The following is an 18,912-nucleotide window of genomic DNA, read 5'->3' as shown; positions in this document are numbered from 1 at the left end:
GACATACTATACGATGACGTTTTTTATGATATTTTGACGACATACTATACTAGGACATTTTTTTATGATATTTGGACGACATACTATACTATGACGTTTTTTATGATATTTTGGACGACATACTATACTATGACATTTTTTAGGATATTTTGACGACATACTATACTATGATGTTTTCATGATATTTTGGACGACATACTATACTATGACATTTCTTATGATTTTTGGACGACATACTTTACTATGACGTTTTTATGATATTTTGGACGACATACTATACTATGACATTTTTTATGATATTTTGACGACATACAATACTATGACATTTTTAAAGATATTTTGGACGATATAATATACTATGACGTTTTTATGATATTTTGGAGAACATACTATACTATGACTTTTTATTTTATTTTTGGAGAACATACTATACTATGACATTTTTTATGATATTTTTGACGATGTACTATACTATGACGTTATTATGATATTTTGGATGACATACTATACGATGACATTTTTTATGATATTTTGACGACATACTATACTATGACATTTTTAATGATTTTTGGACGACATACTATACTATGACATTTTTTATGATATTTTGACGACATACTATACTATGACATTTTTAATGATATTTTGGACGATATACTATACTATGATGTTTTTATGATATTTTGGACAACATACTATACTATGACATTTTTTAGGATATTTTGACGACATACTATACTATAACATTTTTTATGATTTTTGGACAACATACTATACTATAACGTTTTTATGATATTTTGGACCACATACTATACCAGGGGTAGGCAATCTGCGGCTCCAGGGCCACATGTGGCTCTTTAGCCCATCTCCAGTGGCTCCCTGTGGCTTTGACAGAAAATTATATGAAAGTGAACAACTTATTTTTTTATTTTAATTTTCGTTTTTTGTTGTAGGCTTAAAGCGAGTCTTACATTCTTCAACTGTAAAAATGCATAGCCTGTTTTAAAAAATACTGAACTAAACTCAACTAAAATCTGCATCATCTGTAGCCTGGCGCCTTTTCCTCTAAAAACATCACTAGCGATGGTTACAGTATTCTTGAGTCTCCTGAGCTAGGCTAGTTGTGGATTCCAAATCCAAAAAGGGTAAAGACTCAGGGGAAAAGTAGAGAATTGAATAGTGCGTGCACAAATTTGTTTGCTTTAATCGACAATGCTGCAAAGTTAAAGTACAAAAAACCCAAAATTAGCCCACTGCAGAGTAGCTACCTTGTACTAAAACGTATTGATGAAGGCTCATTTAGATTTTAGATTTAGAGTCAGTAATATTGATGGGCTATATTCAACTTAAAAGACTGTGTTACCTTTATTACAGTACGTTGTTTATTATGTTTCGTGGCTCCAGATAGATTTTTTTTTTATGTTTTGGCCAAAAATGGCTCTTTTGTTAGTAAAGGTTGCTGACCCCTGTACTATACTATGACATTTTTTAGGATATTTTGACGACATACGATACTATGTCATTTTTGTATGATATTTTGGATGACATACTATACTATGACAGTTTTTATGATATTTTGACGACATACTATACTATCACTTTTTTTTATGATTTTTGGACGACATACTATACTATGACATTTTTTATGATTTTTGGATGATATACTATACTATGACATTTTTCATGATATTTTGACGACATACTATACTATGACGTTTTTTTATGATATTTTGATGACATACTATACTATGATATTTTTTAATGATATTTTGGACGATATACCATACTATGACATTTTTTATGATTTTTGGACGACATATTATACTATGACATTTTTTATATTTTGGACGACATACTATACTATGACTTTTTTTAATGATTTTTGGAGAACATACTGTACTATGACATTTTTCATGATATCTTGACCAAATAACATACTATGACATTTTTCATGATATTTTGATTACATAATATGACATTTCTTGTCACAATTTCGGACATACTATTCTAATTCAATCAGGAGTCACTCAAATTTCATATTCAAAAATATATTTATTAACATATGTCCATGAGAATGAAACATGTCAAAAGTCTTTGGCGATTAGACCCCATAGAGATGGTATGATTTAAGGAGTATGAGGAATCCATAGTTGAATAGGAAAACCTGAAGAGCTCTAGACGTTGGTGGTGGTAGAGGTGGTGAAGATGAGATGAGAGGAAGATGGAGAGGTGCCGATGATCTGGATGAGCAGAGGACTGAGCCATTGTTGAACTTGTCCTGGACTCTGGATGTGATGGCTGGAGGTGAATTGGGTGGAGGAGGGCGCAACAATTCTGCACATATTGACGGCTGACAGCAGCAGAGGAGAGAGCAGATTTAACATTTTGAAGTAGCATCTTGATTGGCTGAAAGAGATCATGGCAAAGACATACTATACTATGACTTTTTTTTAACGATTTTTGGACGACATACTATACTATGACATTTTTTAGAATATGTTGACGACATACTATACTATGATGTTTTTATGATGCTTTGGACGACATACTATAGGATGACATTTTTTATGATATTTTGACGACATACTATACTATGATATTTTTTATGATATTTTGACGACATACTAAAGTATGATGTTTTTTTCAAGATATTTTGATGACATACTATACTATGACATTTTTCATGATATTTTGATGACATACTATAGTATGACATTTTTTATGATATTTTGACGACATACTATACTATGACGTTTTTTAAGATATTTTGACGACATACTATACTATCACATTTTTTATGATATATGATACTATGACATTTTTTCATCATATTTTGACGACATACTATACTCTGACTTTTTAAATGATTTTTTTTTTGACCACATACTATACTATGATGTTTTTTATGAAATTTTGACGACATTCTATGCTATGACATTTTTTATGATATTTGGACAACATACTAAACGATGATGTTTTTTCATGATATTTTGACGACATACTATGCTATGACATTTTTTATGATATTCGGACGAAATACTATACTGACATTTTTTATGATATTTTGACGACATACTAAAGTATTATGTTTTTTCATGATATTTTGACGACATACTGTACTATGACATTTTTTATGAGATTTTGGACGACATACTATGCTATGTCATTTTTTATGATATTTTGACGACATACTATACTATGACATTTTTTATGAGATTTTGGACGACATACTATGCTATGACATTTTTCATGATATTTTGACGACATACTACACTATGACATTTTTTATGATATTTTGGATGATATACTATACTATGACATTTTTCAAGATATTGTGACGACATACTATACTATGTCATTTTTTATGAAATTTGGACGACATACTATACTATGACATTTTTTATGATATTCGGACAACATACTATACTATGACTTTTTTTAATGATATTTGGACGACATAATATACTATGACATTTTTTATGAAATTCATTCCGACTTACTATACTATGACATTTTTTTATGATATTCGGACGGCATACTATACTATGACGTTTTTTATGATATTTTGGAGAAAATACTATACTATGACATTTTTAATAATATTTTGACAACATCCTATACTATGATGTTTTTTAAGATATTTTGACGACAAAGCATACTCTGACATTTTTCATTATATATGATACTATGACGTTTTTGATGATATTTTGACGACATACTATACTATGACTTTTTTAATGATATTTTTTGACGACATACTATACTATGATGTTTTTTATGATATCTTGACGACATTCTATCTATGCTATGACATTTTTTGTCATATTTTGACGACATACTATGCTATGACATTTTTTTATGATATTTTGACGACATACTAAACTATGATGTTTTTTCATGATATTTTAACAACATACTATACTATGACATTTTTAATAGTATTTTGACGACATACCATAGTATGACATTTGTTTATGATATTTTGACGACATACTACACTATGACGTTTTTTAAGATATTTTGACGACATAGTATACTATAACATTTTTCATGATATTTTGACGACATAGTATACTATGACATTTTCCATGACATATAATACTATGACGTTTTTTTATGATATTTTGACGACATACTATACTATGACTTTTTTAATGATATTTTTTGACGACATACTATACTAAGATGTTTTTTATGATATTTTCACGACATACTATACTATGACATTTTTTTTGATATTCGGACGACATACTATACTATGACATTTTGTTATGATATTTGTACGACATATTATACTATGACATTTTGTTATGATATTTGTACGACATACTATACTATGACATTTTTTATGATATTTTGACAACATACTATAGTATGATATTTTTTTATGATATTTGTACGACATACTATACTATGACATTTTTTATGATATTTTGACGACATACTATACTATGACATTTTTTTTGATATTCGGACGACATACTATACTATGACATTTTGTTATGATATTTGTACGACATATTATACTATGACATTTTGTTATGATATTTGTACGACATACTATACTATGACATTTTTTATGATATTTTGACGACATACTATAGTATGACATTTTTTATGATATTTGGACGACATACTATACTATGACGTTTTTTATGATATTTTGGAGAACATACTATACTATGACATTATTTATGATATTTGGACGACATACTATGCTATGACATTTTTAATGATACTTTGACGACATATTATACTATGACATTTTTTATGATATTTGGACGACATACTATACTATGATATTATTTTGACGTTTTTTATGATATTTTGGAGAAGATACTATACTATGACGTTTTTTATGATATTTTGGAGAACATAGTATACTATGACATTTTTTTTATACGTGGACGACATTGTATACTATGATGTTTTTTATGACATTTTGGAGAACATACTATGCTATGACATTTTTTATGATATTTTGACGACATACTATGCTATGACTTTTTTCATGATATTTGGATGACATACCATACTATGACGTTTTTTTTGATATTTTGGAGAACATACTATACTATGACATTTTTTTGATATTTGGACGACATTGTATAGTATGACATTTTTTATGATATTTTGACGACATATTATACTATGACGTTTTTTTATGATATTTTGGACGACATACTATACTATGACGTTTTTTATGATATTTTGGAGAACATAGTATACTATGACATTTTTTATGATATTTTGACGACATACTATACTATGACATTTTTTATATTTTGAGGACATACGATAGTATGACATTTTTAATGATATTTTGACGACATACTATACTATGACATTTTTTATATTTTGAGGACATACGATAGTATGACATTTTTTATGATATTTTGACAACATACTATACTCTAACGTTTTTTATGATATTTTGACAACATAGTAAACTATGACATTTTTCATGATATATGATACTATGACGTTTTTTCATGATATTTTGACGACATACTATACTATTACTTTTTTAATGATATTTTTTGACGACATACTATACTATGATGTTTTTTATGATATTTTGACGACACACTATACTATGACATTTTTCATTATACTTTGACGGCATGCTATGCTATGACATTTTTTATGATATTTTCACGACATATTATACTATGACATTTTTTATGATATTTGGGCGACATACTATACTATGACATTTTTTATGATATTCGGACGACATACTAAAGTATGATGTTTTTTCATGATATTTTGACGACATACTATACTATGACATTTTTATGATATTTGGATGACATACTACACTATGACATTTTTTATGATATTCAGACGACATACTAAAGTATAATGTTTTTTCATGATATTTTGACGACATATTATACTATGACATTTTTTATGATATTTTGACGACATACTATACTATGCCTTTTTTAATATTTTTTGACAACATACTATACTATGATGTATTTTATGATATTTTGAGGACATTCTATGGTATGACATTTTTTATGATATTTTGACGACATACTATGCTATGACATTTTTAATGATATTTTGACGACATACCAAAGTATGATGTTTTTTCATGATATTTTAACGACATACTATACTATGACATTATTGATGATATTTGGACGACATATTATACTATGACATTTTTTATGATATTCGGACGACATACTATACTATGACATTTTTTATGATATTTTCACGACATACTATACTATGACATTTTTTATGATATTCGGACGACATACTATACTATGACAGTTTTTATGATATTTTCACGACATACTATACTATGACATTGTTTATGATATTTTCACGACATACTATACTATGACATTTTTTTTGATATTCGGATGACATACTATACTATGACATTTTGTTATGACATTTGTACGACATATTATACTATGACATTTTGTTATGATATTTGTACGACATACTATACTATGACATTTTTTATGACATTTTGACGACATACTATAGTATGACATTTTTTATGATATTTGGACGACATACTATGCTATGACATTTTTTATGATATTTTGACGACATACTACAGTATGATGTTTTTTCATGATATTTTAACGACATACTATACTATGACATTATTCATGATATTTGGACGACATACTATACTATGACATTTTTTATGATATTCGGACGACATACTATACTATGACATTTTTTATGATATTTTCACGACATACTATACTATGACATTTTTTATGATATTCAGACGACATACTATACTATAATGTTTTTTCATGATATTTTGACGACATACTATACTATGACATTTTTTATGATATTTGGACGACATACTAAAGTATGATGTTTTTTCATGATATTTTGACGACATATTACACTATGACATTTTTTATGATATTCGGGCGACATACTATACTATGACATTTTTTATGATGTTCGGACGACATACTATACTCTGACATTTTTATATGATATTTTGACGACATACTATAATATGACATTATTATATTTGGACGACATACTATGCTATGACATTTTTAATATTTTGACGACATAATATACTATGACATTTTTTTTATGATATTTGGACGACAAACTATACTATGACATTTTTTATAATATTTGGACAATATACTATGTTATGACATTTTTTACGAACTTTTGATAACATACTTTATCTGTCTTTTTTTTTATCCTTTTGTCAACACTGTTTTTTCTATCCCCTTCAAATAATTTTCTAAGAGTAAAAATGTTCGATCATTTATCAATCAGTCTATTTTTCACTTGTCACTCAGTTATAATGTGAGTCTCCTGGAGGAGTGGCTGCGGAGCCGAGGTCTGCAGGCAGGTGGAGCTGTGGCCACACTGGAGCCTGTCATCCAGGCAGCTCAGCTGCTGCAGACTGGGAAAAAGACCGAGGCGGAAGCACAGGCTCTTGTTCAGACCTGCACTGCCCTGTCCAGCCAGCAGGTGGGTCTCTATCTGTCTGCATCTGGGTTAAAGAAAGAGTAAATTTTCATGCAGTTTAAGTGTATATAATTTTCTGTTGGTGTTTGTTTTGTTAAACAGATTGTAAAGATCCTGACCCTCTACACTCCCAACAGTGACCTTGATGAAAGAGTCACACTGAACTTCATCCGAACTGTCCAGGTAGTGTCTACAGCTGCAAGGACTTCATATGTTTATTAATCTAAAGTACTGTATAACATGGGAGTGGACTCTGTCTTTGCTTTTCTAGGGGCTTCTCAAAGGTCGTTCTGATGGTCATCCTCCGCAGCTCCTCATGGATGTGAGGCGAGTGTTTCCAGTCACATTTCCCTACATGCCTCCCCCAGTCCTCCATGCTGAGCAGTTAGTCATCCCAGACTCCCTCAAGATCTCCTTTCTTCGCAGAGTCTAGAACAGGAAGCCTTGCCTCTTCAGAGAAAACATATGAATGTTAAAGCAAATTTGAGTTCCCAGCGCACTGGATTTTACCGTTTGAAATTTAAATAACTTCCAGGAGGTGTTGTGAGCTTGGTTCCTCTCTCTGATTTTTAATGGCATTGAGATGTTTAATTATACCGTCAATTACCAGTGGATTAGTGTGTACACTGTAGAAGGTCAGCGTTTATTTCAAAAATGTATATCTCAGCTAAATGGGATGAATGCTAATGAAGAATAGGAATATAAAGTGTTCCTTTAAAAAATAAAAGAATTGTACAAAATTAGGCAGTCAGGTAAGGAATAGCAATGGTGCAGCTCTGTCTCATTATAGTTGGACAAACAAGCAATGAGACAGAGTTTTTTTTCTTCATATTTTATTGGAAGCAGAAACACAATGAGACTGCAGTCCCAGTAACCTCAACCCCCAATAAGAACAACCAGAATAAAAAAAACGCAAAAAATTAGAAACATCTCGTGTATAAAAAAATTCTCATGCGAGTACTTTGTACCACTACACATCATCAGTAATACATATTTATATATTCACAAACATTTGAAAAATAGAAAACAATAATGAAATATCAAAATAAAAGAAGACAACAATTGGCAATTAACATCAAATAATTATGCGTGCTGGCACAATAAATTTTTTTCTTTTTGTTTTATTGTTCCTGTCATGCACCTTTTCTGGAAGTATGGGACCGGCGTCGCTGTGCAGCTGTCTGTGTGGCCTGGTCAGCTAGACAGAACAGATCATGCATGTCTGCCCGCTCTTTGTCTGTGTGCTTTTCATTGTGCTTCTACATTTATCCTTGTCCTTAACTTCTGTGTGCATTCCTGTCCCACATGCCAGTCCAATACCCCAACACGCAAACTGAGCCTCTGACCGAGGAGACTAAAGTATCATTGTCAACAGCAATAAATAAAGATTTTTTCGTGGCATTTCCAGCTATGTGACAGTTGTGTACCTGTTATTTAAAGTTATTAAAAGACTGTGCGATGTTTCCTTGAATAAAAAGACCCTGTGCACACCAGAGAGTAAAAACATGTTTAGATTTGGTTTACATAGATAGGTAGTTTTACTTATATACCTACATGATGATTTATAATGCCAGTATAAGTCAGGAGTTGGTCGTGTATTTATTTGGCTTTCAATCGAGCCAATTAAAGGAATACGTCAACCACAAATTGACAATTTGTATATCAAATATTCACCCTGTGCTATGTTGAATTTGTGAAGAAATGTTTTACTAGCATGCTTTTGGTGAACAAAGAATCCAAAAACTGATCAAATTCTTGATAGAGGATTCCGCGTTTGACAACAGCAAAATGGTATCAAAACATCAGTTGACAAACTCTGACAACTTGTGCAGAATAATCCAAGTCTCATTTATCCAGTCATATGCTCAGTATTTCTTACACATATGAGCACGTTCCCACACCGAAGTGATCAAAATCTGATGCTTGGGCAGTGACTAGCAGCGTCAGAAACCAAAGACAAAAGCCGTCCTTTAACGTTGGCATGATACGCGGCCGGTTGCTGTGTTTTTGTTGCCTAAACCCAACCACGTGTGTTTGTTGGTTAAGGAAAAATAACATTCATTTGCTGTGTTTTACCGATGTAGTACATTTATTTTGAAAGAGACTGTATGTAAAAGTAAAATTTCCTGTGAACAAGGAAGTGTATCTTGACAGAAGAGAACTTGACACGGTGTCCCAGAACGTCAACAACCAACGCACCCAGGGTACCTTGTACATCGTATGTGGACGTAGAAAGTCCATGACCAGTCCATGATCACATCAATATGTGACGAGGTTGGAGTGAGAATTTGTTGAACTGACAGCCCTTTCCGACGGGGAACTGAACTAAAAGTGAAACATAACTAATGCTCTCTTCCAAGCCAGACTCCATTTACGAAAACAGTAATTTTACCTCTCTGAACACTGGAGCTGCTGGCCCACCACTGCCTTGATCAGTTACTCTGTTTGTGTTGTTGTGTGACTTTGGTGAATCCTAACTCACTCTTTCAAACACCAAAGTCACACAATAACACAAACAAACTAATTGCCTGAGGCAGCAGTAGACCAGCCGCTCCTGTGTTCAGAGGGGTAAAATTAATGTTTTTGTCAATGGAGTCTGGCTTGAAAGAGAGCTTAAGTTTCACATTCAGTTCAGTTTCCTGTCAGAAAGGGCTCTCTGTTTGGGAAATATTGAGCATACGACTGGATAAACGAGACTCGGATTATACTGCACAAGTTGTTTTGACATAGCTTTCCTGTTGTTAAACGTGGATCCCTATGACTTCAATTCATCATGAATATTCTCAGTTTTTGGAATATTTGTTCACCATGGAAGCATGTGAGAAAAACAAAGTGTTCTCCATGAATTCAAAGTAACACAGGGTGAGTAACTGATATAATAATTGTCTTTTGGGGGGTGAAGTATTCCTTTAAATTACCAGATTTGTACTATTTGCTTGTTGTTCATCTCCAGTGTGCACATTGCCTCCCTTTATCTTTCCATAATAGCTACATATCCAGATTGGGCACCCACACACACATAAGCTCCAACTGCCCAGTCACCCAGAGCAAAAAATTCAAGTCTACAAAAGAGCAGCAAACTTCACTTCACATATTCTGACATGTGTTTGTTACATCCGAGCTATTTACAATGCCCAACGACAACAATCGATCTCTCCGATGCACATCATTTTCCTCAGCGCTGAAAAGCTGTACAAACAAATTTCAGTCTCTAATCAGCTCTACTACAGCTGTGATATTTGGCCCATTACGATAGAGACAGCATGTACAACATATCAGACAAACACTTGTGCTGATATAATAAGAATAATCCACAATGTAAACATTATAAGACTGCTTCGAAAATGACTCATCTACATAGATTTTTATAGATTAGATGCATAGAGTTCAGTTCTTACACCTTGTTCAAAAGAGGGGGCCTGTTAAATTATTCATTTACGATTAAGTGCTTTGGGGGGAACTCAAAGAAAGAGGCAGAAATAGAAAAAAAAAACACCCTGTCATTATTAAACGTTCTTTTTTCACCTGGATGCTTTTTTTTGTTTACAACTAACATACGCACCTCAACAGATAAATAAACCAATCAATCTTTTAAAAAAAGGGGCATTCATGAAAATAGAAGTTGAATTAATAGACATGCTGGACAGTCAATAGTCACTTCAAAACATTTAGTTTCACATGAAATCGACTCTAGATTAAAGAAATGAATTCACTGTAGGATGATCTGAAGCCTTGATGTGTATTTCCTGTCATTCCATAAACATTTACTGAAAATAAAATAAAAATATCTGAGTATAAACGTGTTATTATGGGTGCATTAAAGACCCTGTGCTTCTAAAATCTTCACACTACATCTCTACGAAGCTGTAGGCCCTCTTTTAAATGTCAGCGCCAGACCTGGTGTGGCCTGGATCTGCAGCCCTTTAGCAGAGGTCTGACTTCTCTGTATCAGAGATCAGGGTTACAGCACCTGCAGCTGGATCATTGGAGATCATGGGTGGTAAATCATTACTGATTTTTGCTCTCCCTGGGGTGCAGCGTGTGTGGTTTTGTAAGATATTTTTGCCTCAGAGCATGTTGCTTTTGCAAAATAGGATCTCAGGTTTCCATGATCTCCTCACATGCAGGTTTTGATTTGGCAATTTGTAAGAAAAGGAAGTGGCAGTTTTTCTCCCTCTGTCGCGCACCTCTCACACACCCAGTACAGGGCTGTTGGGAATGTTTGCAGTAACAACAAAAACGATGGAAATAACCATCATAAGATATAAGATGCATCCTCCCCAGAGTAAAAGACACTTTGAAAATCCTCCAGAATCTAATCTGAATATGAACACCCCCCTCTGTGTGATGTTCGTCGCTTGTGATGGCTTTCTGTGATTACATTTGCAGGTAACAGGCAACACGGGCGGCTACATGAGGTTGACATTAGAACGATCTTACAAACACACTTGCGCATTACGAGCTCCGCACGCACTCAAGAGTATACATTCACACTTGGACATTCTCACACACATATACTCTGATGAATCACAGTGCTTGAAGGCGTGTTTTCATCAGATTACTCTCTATACTGTCGCTATATAGGAGACAGACACACCATACGAGGGTCAACAAGACAGAAGGCATTGAGGGTGTCAGGCAGTGTGCTCTGTTACAGGGTAGACGGACATAAAGACAGACGAGGACAATCTTTCAAGGACCACGCGTCCATCGAATAATCCTGTATATAACTTTACATATGTCCTTCGTATATTATATATTATATGATATATAGAATTATTTAAATATAAATATAATTTGGAAGAGAGCAGTAAATAAATATTAAAATTATCTTAACTAAATAGTGCTTTGTTCCCCGCCCGATATCTGGAATGTTTGAGGCCTTGCAGCCGTTGTTGTTGTTGTTAATGGGTCAGTTGGACAGTTGGTCCTGTTGTGCTTAGGGCTGGTCTTGGCATATTTCAGCGATTATCTGTTGGCACTTGCCGTCCCTTCTCTGAGCGGGTGAAGGCCAGGGAGGGGACGAGAGGAAGCCAAAATATTAAAGGCTACAAGATATTTCTCACCTTAACCAGTCAAACGAGGTGTGTGTGTGTGTGTGTGTGTGTGTGTGTGTGTGTGTGTGCGTGCGTGTGCGTGCGTGCGTGTAATGGCATGACTTACCTCTTTGGACAGAGAAAAGTAGATATATGCTCTGTGATTAAACTCTATATACTGTTCGTCAAAAGGATGGCTGATATAATATCTGCAGTGATAGAGATACACTGGTGCTTTTTGAAGAAGATTAGTGATGACTTGTTTAGCACTTTCCACTGAAATGAATGTATTTACAGCACTGGATGTGTGGTGTCTTATCTGTGCTTTTACAACACTGGATCATCAGGGCAGTGGCTAGCGGTGGCTCCTGAGAGCTCCGGGGCAGTAGGTGGCAACGTCTGATTGAGCTTCAGACGGGTCAATTTAAATTTCTGTCATGTCTCTTAGCTGCGGCCCTCTTCTGCAGAGCGCTGGTCCGACTTGAGCTTGACGAACTCCTTGGCCACGTCGTCGTTGTTGCGTTGGGAGAGGATACGCAGGACAGTGAGGCCCGTCTCGTCCATGTGGATGCGTTTACCTAGTGGTAGCCAGCAGGCGACGCTGCCCTTAGAGGCTACATCCTTCAGCTGCAGGACAGCCATACCCACGGTGCGGTCCTCTCGCGCGAAGCAGTAGTCCTTCACACACACCTGCAGCTCATAGCACTCAGGACCCACCTCGCTACTCAGGGTGCTGCAGTGGAGAGGAGGGAGTTAACGACAATCTGTTCACACATTTGCTACAACCTTAAAACAAAACAGTCATCCTCAGGATGATTACTCACAAAGTGAAGGTTTCATTGTATTTGGGAGCCCAACTGTTGTTCTTCGACTTGGTGGCGTACTTCCTCTTCTTGTCGCTGAGGTGAGGGCCGATGATATACACCTCCACAAATGGCCGGAATATTCCCTGCGTCTGCCACCTCAGGTCATTGGCAGCCACCACTGACACAGAGAGAGATGGAGGAAAAGAGAGTGGGAAGGTGTGGGTGAGAGAGAGAGAATTTAGAGAGATTCATGTGGAGAAAATGTGTGAAAATGTGAAGCGGTGAGAAAAATTCAGAACAAGAAAATACTGGCTCTCCCTCAGGTCTCATTTTCAGTTCCTTGTTAGGAAAGTGACTGGGGAGAATTGGGATTTTATTTTATTGCAAAGTCATATTTTTCTTTGGCAGCTGAAAAGCAGCCGAGCACTGGCTTCTATGCCTCTGCCTTAACATGGCAATATCATGCATCCATATGACTTTCTACTGCACAGGCGTGTGCCTTTGGCATTGAGACAATGAAACATATTAGTAAGTGACGCATGCCTCCAGCTGTCTCTCAAACTCTCCATCTGGTGTAGCCAGGACATAGTATGTCAGTATGTCATGGTATATCATGTAACAAAATAAGTCATGGAAGTGTCACAGTGTATTAAGTCATAAATAAATATCATAGTATTGAACATAACAACATAAAAATGTCATAGTATTGTACGGCACCTCTGATTCACAGGTTTTGTTTGAAAATGTTTTAAAAGTTTAACTGTTGAGTCGCAGAAGGTGTAAATGGAAAATGGCTCCCCCCAATGTAAAGTGGTGATGACGGCCCTGTGCTAGCTTTTCCCAGAGATTTCAACCCTATCACATGGTCTTCATCAGTATATCATGTTTAAGCAGCTGTCATCGAAGCTGTTGATTTCACCCAAAGGACTTTAAGATAGGTATAGTTTACTTTACCTTTCACTGTGACCTTGTGCTCTCCAGTGTTGGGGTGAGTAAAGATCTCCACGTGGATGGACACCTCTCCCACAGCATCGTCCACTCCAGAGCCTGATGGGACAAACAGAGAGTGAGTGGCATGTTAATTCCTCTGAATGTGGAAACATGGACTCTTGGTACTCCTATTACAGACCAAACACTCACACAAACCACCGTGCCCAAATTGTCCTCCTCATTTTGAAAGGTTACAGACCAATTCCATTTCAATTTTAGAAACTGACCATTGAAATGGATTTGACTGTAACCTTTTGGATATAACACAGAATACTGACTGGGCAAACACTTCTTGATACTAAATTAATCACTGTGAAACAGGAGGACTTAATATAAGACATAGTGATCTGCTTGTGCATATGTTGTGGTCTGAAGTGGACAATCAGACAGAGCTGCTATGAGTGGGCAGAAGTTTTAATATAGGTAGTACTGCCATTATCTGTAATGCAGTATGACTATAATACAGTGACAAACATCTTGCTCTAGTTTGGTACTGACCTGAAATGACTGTATTAATTCCTCCAGTCAGGCGTTCTGCATAATGATTAGATACTGACTGAATAGCCTTTGTACAGATTCAGCAATTGAGAGGTAATAATTTGGATCCAGCGAGGACAGTAATTTGTGCCCACTCATAGACGCAAGTTGTCTGTCAGGATGCAGGGTGGTTAGTAAGAGGCAGAGAAGAAGACAGGAGAAGAAGAAGAGGAAGAAGGAGAAGGTCAACTGACAGTGTGGTTCCCCCGACATAGATCTGGTCAGGACATGCTCAGATGGATCTAGACAGGTGGACACACCCATTCCTTGGTAAAGACTTTTACCCAAGCATGGCAAGAGGAGGGAGTAAGAAAGGTGGAAGGAGTTTGCAGAGAGAGAGAAGCGGCTCAGCCTCTCAGATCTGTCGGTGGAGGACGGCAATACTGATACCCAGCTCTCTAAATAAAGCTGTGCTGTGTGAAGAGTGTCTGCAGGACTCAAATTCAACTTCCAGATAAACATTTTTCAAATATATTCTAATCTATTTACCTTATATTGTCATTTTGTTTCTCCACAATGTATTTTATTATAGCTGTATAGAACATTATTACATGCCTTTTCGTCCTGGAAGCAAATTTGCTTCATATAGAAAAAGGCATGACCCTCCCTACCCTGCCTTACTCTGCCTCTGACTGGCTTACCCTGACATACTACCCGTAACCTTAACCAATCTTACTCCTATTGCCAAAACCAGAGACTTGCATCTGGTCGGGTACCCGCGGGTACTCAGCGTGTGATTTGTAGGTGGTATTTTATGTCCAGGTTTGGTTCTGGGTTAAACAAAGAACATGGAGGTCGGATTGGAATAATAATATTTCAATTTAATTCTTCCACATTTTAAACCTCTGACTGCTGAAATTGTGTGTGGTTGTCAGCGGGTTCAATCGGATTGCAGAATGAATTGGTCATGTCTGTGGATGGTTGGGCTGGGGCGGTAGTGCATATCGCAGAGGCAGGTTTGGAAGCAGGTCTAGAAAATCACGTCCGTGCAGGACTCTAGCCTAAACCTATAACCAACCCAACCAATGACGGCAATAAGTACTAGCCAATCAGATGGACAGTAGGGTGGCTCATGTCTTCACTATCTAGAAAATGGGGAATTCGTGTCCTGGAAGTGGGATTCAGGGGCGGAGTGGGGTTTGGCTTCTGAGGCTAGTATTGAAGACCACATTTACTTTGCATTGTAGGGGATCCTTGATTTATATCATAGCAGCTTTGTCAGCTTAACACTCATTCTTTAAACTATACTCCCGCGTAGTATAACAAAATAGCTTTAAGATTAGCAATGCCATTTACAAGAAATTCCTATCCTACGTATGTTACGTAACTTTAAAATAGCAACTTCCAACAGTTTGAGCCTCTTTTAAGATTGCAGGAGTTAAAATAAGTCACCCTCAGCATTTGTTGTGTCCTGGTTTCAGAATGATGAAGAAAGTTTGAGAACAACTAGGGACAAACAGGATGAATGCGCCACAGGATGAGTTTTTCTTGGCAACTATCATATTTTTTTTATATTGTACAGATTTTCAGGCATTCTATTATCTGAAATAATGTGGAAAAAATAGTGCAGGGGAGCATGTCCCCAGGCCCCCTAGGTTTGTGCCAAGTACCAAGTGTTGACGTCTTGCTACACCCCTGGTGGGATCTGTCTTCTGTTGTTCTTCCTGAGGTTTCCTCCTTCTCTTACTAATTAAAGTTTTCTTTGACAAAATGAAAGTCTAAACATCGGTGCTCTGTTGCATAGCAGGGTGTAAAGCAGGGGTCTCAAACTCACGGCCCGGGGGCCAGACACGGCCCTCCAGACCATTCTATACGGCCCGCTATTTGATATCAATTCATAGTGAAATCCGGCCCACTGCGGCCGTGAACACAGCGGACCTTGAATGCAGCCTTGTCACGACTGAGGAAAAATGCCCGATTCTGTTTTTGACCCTTCAGCGCATCATCCTAGGACCCTTGAATGCATCACCACACCTGAAACCAAGTAGAAAAAAAAACAAACATTTGGCACGCTGCTAACACTATGGCCAAAAGAAAGGTTGACGCTGAGTACAGAGTGTTTCAGGAGAAGTGGGAGACTGATTATTTCTTCGTCGAGTTTAAGGGGAATGCCACCTGTCTCATCTGCAATGAGAAAATTGCCGTGTTTAAGGAGTACAATCTAAAGCGGCATTATTCAACTAAACATGCAGAGCAGTATGCTAAGTACCAGGGAGATGAACGGACACAATGAGCTGCACAGCTAAAGAAAGGACTGTCAACGCAACAAAACTTCTTCCAGAGAGCAAGAAAGGAGTCCTTTGCAGCACTTGAAGCAAGTTACGTTGTCAGTGAGATGATCGCCAATCGAAATTCAATTTTTTTCAATCATTTTTTGTGGAATACTTGAAGTGGCCCCCTTGGGACAAGACTGGATGCTCAGCGGCCCTCAGGTAATTTGAGTTTGAGACCCCTGGTGTAAAGCCATCTGAGGCAAACTTTACTTATAATATTCTAATCAATGTAACAAGGATTACAAATGGTTAAAGTCAGAGATTTCTTTGCATTTTAACCCCAAACAGATTTGAGGATCACCCTCCATCCAAGACCTGTGGCCATCATGTCTTCAGTTTCTTGGCTGCATACTTCTAGCTGTAAGACTATTTTAGGCGAAAGAAGACAGCAATGGCTCCAACTCTTTTGTCTGGGAGGGAGATGGTGGACAAATCTCTGCTCAGTGTCTCTGTGTGGTTTTTGTGCTGCATGTGAACAAGTGGTTAAGATCCACATACAACTCCAGAAGGATACGGCGACAGATGGACATTAATTTTCAATGTTTTAATTAGTGTCTTCACTTTGTCAACGGTATCTTTGTGGCGACGACCAGCAGCCTGTGTGTGTGTGTGTGTGTGTGTGTGTGTGTGTGTGTGTGTGTGTGTGTTTTCAACCAGCCGCCCACTAAACAAGGTGTCTGTGGGAGTTAGACGGCAGAGTGTTCCTGGCATGCAGCTCTCTGCAGCTCTCCAGGGAGCATTATGGGATTGTTGGTCTCGCTGCCAACAGGACCAAAGAGAGCAGCAGTCATCCATCTGGCCTTGTCTACTCTATGGAGGACGCCCATAAAAGATGAGAAAGAAACTTTGCTGGCTGGGAGGCAGGAGGATGTTGCCAAGAAAACACAGGCTTTTCTTCCACAATAAACACTGCAATCAGAGGTGCAGATTTTTCTACCATATTGCAAATCATCACCAGAATAGACATTAAATCTCAAACTTGTACAGTGACTGCGTCAAAGCATCGCCCGTGTTCACTGCATGTTCACAAATGACCTTTGATTATTTCTATTGCAAATAATGCAGCTCATATAGCCTGCAGCCGTTGCTGATCAGCAGCAGTCGAGCTAACAGGAATAAATTCCACTGAGCCTCCATCAGTCATCCTGCTCTAATCATCTATTCAAAAACTATCCGGTGAAAGCTGCTCGGCAGGAAGTTAATTTGCATCCTTGTTACAGTCAAGGACATCCAGCAGCTGGCGGAGAGCTGAAGACACACTACTTTGTTTTCTATATACACCTCCACTATGGCAGCGGAGAACGACGGTGATAATCTGACTTTCATAACCAACTGTATACCTAACAGGGACATGTAGCAACCACTGAAAACTTCATGTTGAAATTTAAATGCTACTGAGGGGAATATTTTACTACCCAGATCCTTTGACAGACATCGTTGGCATATTAGGAGAGGAAAATAAGAATATTTCAGGATATAAACTCTAAATAAATTTGTCACTTCATTACCACAGAGGTTAATCCTTCTCTACTGGAAGAACCCTCATCCAGCGAGCTGGACTCAGTGGTTGAGGGATGTGATGCAACATCTCAAACTTGAGAAACTAAGATTCACACTAAATGGCTCTTCTGATAAATTTATGAGAATCTGGAATCCGTTTCTGGAATATATAAAAGCTAGACTCTAAACCCCCGCTTCATTTATAACTCCACATGAGGTAAGTCACATTCCTTTTTCTTTTGTAATGCTGGATGGCAGTTTGTATGTTGTTAAAAAAAAAACAACAAT

The 18,912-nt window shown here is 36.5% G+C and overlaps 2 protein-coding genes across 2 annotated transcripts in view; one reads left to right on the top strand and one right to left on the bottom strand.

Annotated features, from left to right (window-relative positions):
- si:dkey-110c1.10 (unconventional myosin-Vb) overlaps positions 1-10,010 on the top strand; it is a 30,001-nt gene extending 19,991 nt beyond the window's left edge. The window contains exons 33-35 of the mRNA XM_050055837.1: positions 7,311-7,485; positions 7,585-7,665; positions 7,754-10,010. Of these exons, the coding sequence (XP_049911794.1) occupies positions 7,311-7,485; positions 7,585-7,665; positions 7,754-7,915 (418 nt within the window). The 3' untranslated portion in view covers positions 7,916-10,010. The remainder of the gene's footprint in view (positions 1-7,310; positions 7,486-7,584; positions 7,666-7,753) is intronic.
- Positions 10,011-10,098: 88 nt separating this feature from the next.
- unc13a (unc-13 homolog A (C. elegans)) overlaps positions 10,099-18,912 on the bottom strand; it is a 70,623-nt gene continuing 61,809 nt past the window's right edge. Inside the window, exons 40-42 of the mRNA XM_050055801.1 lie at positions 14,279-14,371; positions 13,343-13,502; positions 10,099-13,251 (exon numbers count right to left, since the gene is read on the bottom strand). Of these exons, the coding sequence (XP_049911758.1) occupies positions 12,963-13,251; positions 13,343-13,502; positions 14,279-14,371 (542 nt within the window). The 3' untranslated portion in view covers positions 10,099-12,962. The remainder of the gene's footprint in view (positions 13,252-13,342; positions 13,503-14,278; positions 14,372-18,912) is intronic.

This window comes from Epinephelus moara, chromosome 10, assembly GCF_006386435.1.
Source record: "Epinephelus moara isolate mb chromosome 10, YSFRI_EMoa_1.0, whole genome shotgun sequence".
Classification (NCBI taxonomy): Eukaryota; Metazoa; Chordata; class Actinopteri; order Perciformes; family Serranidae; genus Epinephelus; species Epinephelus moara.
The sequence above is the reverse complement of the archived record's forward strand: the minus strand, read 5'-3'. Positions and strand labels throughout refer to the sequence as shown.